The following is a 6956-nucleotide window of genomic DNA, read 5'->3' as shown; positions in this document are numbered from 1 at the left end:
TTTTCTCTCCTTAAAAAAGAACAATTGGCAAATACCTCATATGATTTGTTTGATTTGCCTCTGGATAAACATTTCCGGATATATTGATCCAGATGGATGGGTAACATAGAAACGTAGAAGATTGTTTTTTAGAAAAAGACCAGCTGGTCTATTTAGTCTTCCTTTATATTATTATCTTTATATTTTTTTTATCTTCAGATAAAAAAAAAACTTTTCTAGTTCAATATGTTATGTAAACTTAAACCTTAGTTGAGTTTAACTTTTTTATTGAAATGAGAAGAGAAAAAGACAAACAAAATAAAGATGTTTAGTTGGCGGCCACTGTGCTGGAGATCCAGGAGTTGTAGTTGCAGACCTTGGTGTAGACACCGGGATAGTTCCTGAGGGCACAGCCATATCCCCAGGAGACAACACCCTGGAGCTGTCCATTGCAGACCACGGGTCCACCGGAGTCACCCTAAGGGGTTAACAGAGAACAATTATTAGATTTTGATGGAAATGCAGTAAAAACATTCTATTAAATACCAAGAACTTATAAACTCCTCATCAGTGCTTCCCTAAAATATATTGTATCCCCAGTACTTGTACAGGAAGTTAGAATGGGGTTCTTCACCCACTTTATGCCAAAAACTTAAAGAGGTATTCTGCCCCTAGACATCTTATCCTCTATCCAAAGGAGCATCTGGTGCAGCGCCGGAGGCTTGTGACATGACGGCCACTCCCCCTCAATTCAAGTCTATGAGAGGGGGCATGACGGTCCTCCCATAGACTTGCATTGAGGGGGCATGACGCAGCCAAGATCATAGGGGTCCCATGCGGTGGGACCCCCGCGATCAGACATCTTATCCCCTATCCTTTGGTTAAGGGATAAGGTGTTTAGGGGTGGAGTACCCCTTTAAGATCGTCAGCAAGGGCCAAATGTCCAGGAATTCCATCACCGGTACATAGGAAATGTTAAATTCCCTTTAAAGTGATTTCTCAGGATGTTTTTGATAGATGATTTATCCTCAGGATAACCAAGCACCAAGCACTCATGCCGATTATGCTGTTCACAAAAACAGAGAACATAGCCTGAAACAGATAGCTCTGTACATTGTGTAGTGGACGTGCTAGGTTACTGATGGGTACCGTTTTCTTTGGTGGAAGCGGTGATGCAGTAACCCTGCACGGCCACTACACAAACTATCGTGTCTGCTTCTGGACCTGTCTTCTGTGTACGGGGGGCACTGGTGATTGTCATTCCTGGGTGTTGAAACTGGATATTGATGACTTCTCCTGAGGATAGACCATCAATGAAAAAGTGTCAAAATCCCATCAATATCATTCAGTAGGCCAGGAAATCCATTAGCCTTTGTTGGTTACTGATCAATGAACTGTGGCCTATGATTGGTCTTATCCTCACTTAGCCTGGTAAAGTATGAACATTTGCAAAAAAGAAACATTACCTGGCAGGAATCCTTGCCTCCTTCCAGATATCCAACACAGATCATGTTGCCGGTGATCTCTCCGGGGTAGGCGTTGCTACACTGGGAGGCGGTCAGGATGGGGGCGTTCAGGCACTGCAGGAGGTTGGGCATGCTTGCTGCAAGTAAAAGAATATAAAATATTAACATATTATATGGTTAGTAGATACAAATATTATTAACTGAATTCAGATAGAAAACATCAATCATCACATTTAACAGTATGGTTTCTACACAATTGCAGCTCATACCTGATATCTCTACAAAATATATAATTTTCCAGTTATACGTTAATAACTATTACAAAAAAGGTATTATCCATATACAGTGACCACTGTAGCTGGGAAAGATCTCAAAACAATTATATACATATATCATGGTACCAATGGTGGAGGTCCTGGGTAGTAGCCACCTACTAAAATTCTAGAAAAGGAGAACCACAAAGAGCAGTATTTGTTCTGTTGGACCCATCATGTCTAAGCATTACACGGATGGCCCAGTGAATAAAATACTAAGGATACAACACAACTGTTCCCTACAATAAGCTGCATTCTCATCATGTTTTTGGTCCAACATCAAGGTATACGTCAAAAACCAATAAGAAAGTTATACCTGCATATACTATGATGTGTTACCAGAGCGCTCACAGTCTTAAATTGGCCAACCATACTCTAAAATGGACAATGATTGGTCCATTTCTAAAAGTCAGGATTAAAAAATGTGGTCTGCCAGCTGAATGATGAACTTTACATTCAAGTAGAAAAAATATCAGTCCAAAGTGTTCATAGTCTTTAATTTCTTAAAGTCTATTTAAGATTTTATTCTTAAGGAAATACCCATGGTGCTTCCAGAATATAAAAAAAAAAAAATACCATTACTTAAATGTCCATATCCCGATGGCGCCTTGTTCCCCATTTAATAACATGCCCACACTGTAGGAACTGCCCGATAAGCCAACCAATGATGAGCAGCTTCTGCAGGGTTTGAATGTCATCAGAGGCAGGAAGAAAAAAAGAGGACTGAAGAATAGGTGGCGTTGGAAGAGACAACCCCACCCATAGACTTGCATTGAGGAGGACGGGCGTGATGGCACGAGAACGCCGGATGCTGCAGAAGATCGTGGGGTCCCAGCGGCGGGACCTCCATGATCAGACATCCAAAGGATAGGGGATAAGATGTCTAGGGGCTGAGTACCCCTTTAACCAGCCTGTAAATATTTATTTCGGTGCACCAAACAATTTATCAGTAGAATTATGCATGCTTCATTGGCCATTTGAGTTATCTGGTTGTCTATCGGAATCGAATTTGCAGCCAGTCAGATGAATCCACTGGAAGAACTTAATTGCCATGCGAGCTGCTCTCACTTCTTAAAATCATCTCTGACATATTGACTTTGAATACTAAATGCTACTCACAATCTTATAGAATAAGCGCCCATTGGTCAGGGTTCATCTCCTCATGGATGGTAACTCCACTGATCCCAGCCGCAGCACTATGGCCCTAGCAAATTCATTGTATATCAATACAACGCTAGAGCTTTGTAAAAGCAGAGCAAACCAACCTCTGATGACAACCATAAGAATGGGGAGGAAGATTGATGTCCTGGTAAATGTGATAAGCACTGACGACACAATGACTCTACCGGTGAGGTAATGCCACTCTGCCTATTAACAATACCAGCCCTTAGCAATCTCCACCCCTAAGCAGACTCCAACTCATAACATGTCATAAATCCCTATTAACTTGTACTTACTCCAATAATATTGACAGTGCTTAGAAATATGAAAGTCTCAACTTACTTCCACTGCTGAGGGTGTTGCCCCATCCGGAGATCAGACAGCTGGTTCCGGCAGAAGCGCAACCAGTGGGCAGACCAACAGCCTTGACGTAGGAGTTGAGGGTGGCAGCAGAGGCCAGCTTGATCAACAGGATGTCATTGTCCAGGGTTCTGGAGTTGTAGCTTCCATGTCTGATGACCTTGGCGGAGTTGATAAACTGCTCGGTGCCTTCACTGGTAGCGATGTTGTGTTCTCCCAGTCTGACCTGAAAGCTCCTATTAAAACAAATAAAGATCTATGAGATGAGATATAAACCTTTCTATGTTTTAAATATATATTTAAAATGGTGGAGCAGTAAGGACATACATCATATATAACCCCATTGGTCTGTGGTGTGGCACAGATATGGATGAAGCACAATTATAGTATAAAATTCTGGTATTAAAGGGGTACTGTAGTGAAGTACATCTTATCCCCTAGTTATATGTCATGGTGGGGAGGTCCGACCACTGGAACCCTCCGCAATCTCCTGCATGGTGCCTCGGCAATCTGCAGAAATAGGGCATCACGCTCCCCTCCATGAAGCGGAGATACATGGAGGGGGTGTGTCGGCCATGGCTTCTTTCAGGGGTACACTGGAGTACTCCTTAAAGGCCACAGTTGTATTGTACCGCTCTACTTTAGAGAATATATATATACACAACTTGCCAACTTGTTGCCAACAACGTGCCTTAAACTTAATTTTTATTGTGTATTCTCATAAAAGTCAACATTTAGTATGCCCTAGTTAACAACCTTATAACCCAGATTAAACTGGACTCTGCTAATTTTACTGAACAATTTTCAGTCAGGTAAACATTTAAGCATTATTTAACCAATGTGTTGCCCATAGCAACCACATGACAAACAACTGGAGCTCTACTAAATATGTGCAAGGTTCTTGACGTGTTTCTACCGAGTTTGCTCGGCATCCTCAGGAGATAGCACCAATCATATGAGCCACAATGTGTATGGTATTAGGACATTAATTCAAATGATTAAATATCTCAATGTTCTGGACTAAAATATGAGCACTTCAGATTACAGATAGATATCTGTTGGTAGGGCAGGGACCATGATGCCCAAGAATGGTGCTTCACATGTCATGGATACAGTTCCCTGCCCATAATCTGGCAATAACCCGCAGTGGCAGGGAGCCGTACTGAACATGGCTGCCATGCGCTTCTGAGCTACTCTAGAGAATAATAAGTAATAATGAAGGTCAAAGGGTGTAGACTCGAATTTAATGGTTCCTTCTTGGTCAGAATTCAGGTAACTTACGCCTTGTAGCAGTGAGCAGCAGAGATGACCCAAAGGTTGTTGATCAGGGATCCACCACAGAAGTGGTAGCCGGAGTTCAGAGACACCACGTAGGGGACGGAGTTCTTGGTGCAGGTGTAACCTCCTACAATCTTATCATCATCCTCAAAAGCAGCTGAGAAAAGTAACATTACTCAAGTTAGATTCTGTTTACATTGACTTCTTATAAAAGCAACAAATTGAAACAATAATAGAGAAAATAGTTAAAAACATCAAAAAGTATTAGAAAGCAAAATATATCAAAATTATCCGTTAAACTCATAGGAAGGAACCACTGGACTCACCAACTGCTCCAAGGAGCATACAGATCAGAAGAAACTTCATGGTGGATCTGAGATGAGTATGGAGCATGAACGACTGATATTTATACCCAAAAACTTATCAGGTTATCTTCCCTCTGACCTTCTCACCATGCGTAGGAAAGTTAATGAATATCCACATAACCTAAAATATAAATGGTAAACTGTGGATGAAGGTCACGAAGTTCTTAATGTATCTATACAGTAGATATGTTTGTAACCCTGGATGATCATTTTTGTCATCTAGGAAGGTAAGTAGTACACATGTCACATACGTTGTTTGTCTTTAGATTGTGTTACTGTAACTGGTACATTTAGGTGCGTGATCTGTATGGGAGTTGGTGCACATGTACCACCACTAGCATAGACCGTCTTATTGTCAAGGTTTATTAATTCTGCCTTTGTATTTGGAGTAATGGCCTCGAAATGGACTTGATCTGCTTCTGTATTCAAACATATGGACTAAGAAACTATGAAATCACCAAAGAAATGTATCCATCCAATTGAAGGTAAAATTTACACCCTTAGGGTCTTTTCACACAGGCGGGTTACCTGCGGAATTTCTGCAGCGTATTTGCTGAACTCTAGATTTTTAGATTATGTTTCCCACTAGAAGCACAAAGCCAAAGCCATATTACCCATATTACAACCATAACTAATACCCCAACATAAAATACCAGGACAAAAGATGTGTTGAAATAGGCCACCTCAGCATGTTTATTATATACACAACATGTACATGATAATATTGAATATAATATAAATAACTTTAAGTAACATTATTAACAGTTTTTCAGGTACATAACTTGAGCACACACACACACATATATATATATATATATATATATATATATATATATATAGTGACCTCCCCCCCGACCTACGATGGCCCCAACACCCGACATACCATAATTTCAACATGTGATGGCCTTTCTTTTATATAAACACGAGTAGTGTTGCTAGAGTTGGTATCACCCGGTGTGGTAAAAAATGGTGTCACCTAGAGATGAGTGGATCGAAGCTGGCGAACCCGAATTCATTAAGAATTTCATGAAAAATTTGATTTGCAATGAATGTGAATATCGCCCCAATTCTATCGCTCGAATCACTTCATTAAACTCCATTAAGTGACGTCCAGGCTCCAGGGCATCTAAAATGGTGGGCTGTGTGTTGCCTCATACATTTAAAAAGCTGCCTCAACTTCATAAGGAGGCAGGAATAATTTTTCAGCGCAATTCTGTGTCTTTGTTCCACAACAAATCTGCTAGTTATACTAGTATGTACAGTAGACGGTATAATACTCAGCAGTCTATTCCTAATAGTTTATGAGAGAGTGCAATTTTGTGTTTAGTACACAGCAACTGTGTACTGCTGGTGTTGTGCAAAAATACATATTTTTAAGCATACTGTAGTGCATTTTTCTGCCCTCACAAGTGCATACCACATACTTACATCTATGTAGTGTACTATAGTGTAAAATTTAAGCAAGTCGACGCGCCCGCCCTAGGGAGCGGGGCCGCGCGCGCCAGGAGGAAGCAGACGGGGGCGAGAGGTGAGTGAGACGGGACGCGATCCGAGGGCGGACACGAGCCGTGCCTCTGCTACTGGGGAACACGACCTGGTAGTTACTGCCGCAGCAAGTCCATCCTGCTTTGCGGCAGGCTCTGGTGAACACCAGTAACTGCTTAGAACCGATTCCCCAGTACGGCCCGCGTCATCGCCTCTCTGGTACAGAGGATCCACCTCCAGTGTCTTCACCAGCCGCTAGTCCGGACCCTGACAGTAGATCCGGCCATGGATCCCGCTGAGGTACCGCTGCCAAGCCACACTGATCTCACCTCAGTGGTTGCCCAGCAGTGCCAGCAAATTGCTCAACAAGGACAACAGCTGTCGCAGTTGACCGCCATGATTCAACAGCTCCTGCCTCCACAGCCTCAACCGCCAGCTCCAGCATCTCCTCCTCTCCGAGCTGCTGCTTCTTCTGCTAGAGTCCGCCTGTCTCTCCCAGATAAGTTTGACGGGGACTCTAAAAAATGCTGGGGATTCCTGTCCCAATG

The 6956-nt window shown here is 42.2% G+C and overlaps 1 protein-coding gene across 1 annotated transcript; it reads right to left on the bottom strand.

Annotated features, from left to right (window-relative positions):
* Positions 1-307: 307 nt before the first annotated feature.
* Positions 308-4930, bottom strand: LOC130282408 (trypsin-like). The gene is made up of 5 exons (XM_056530630.1): positions 4885-4930; positions 4562-4715; positions 3259-3516; positions 1446-1578; positions 308-457 (listed from the first exon to the last, which is right to left on the bottom strand). The coding sequence occupies exons 1-5, from the start codon at positions 4922-4924 to the stop codon at positions 308-310; spliced, it is 735 nt and encodes a 244-aa protein (XP_056386605.1). The 5' UTR covers positions 4925-4930.
* Between the last annotated feature and the right edge of the window lie 2026 nt (positions 4931-6956).

Source organism: Hyla sarda, chromosome 7 (genome assembly GCF_029499605.1).
Source record: "Hyla sarda isolate aHylSar1 chromosome 7, aHylSar1.hap1, whole genome shotgun sequence".
In the NCBI taxonomy this organism is placed as follows: Eukaryota; Metazoa; Chordata; class Amphibia; order Anura; family Hylidae; genus Hyla; species Hyla sarda.
This window is presented reverse-complemented; position numbering and strand designations above follow the sequence as displayed.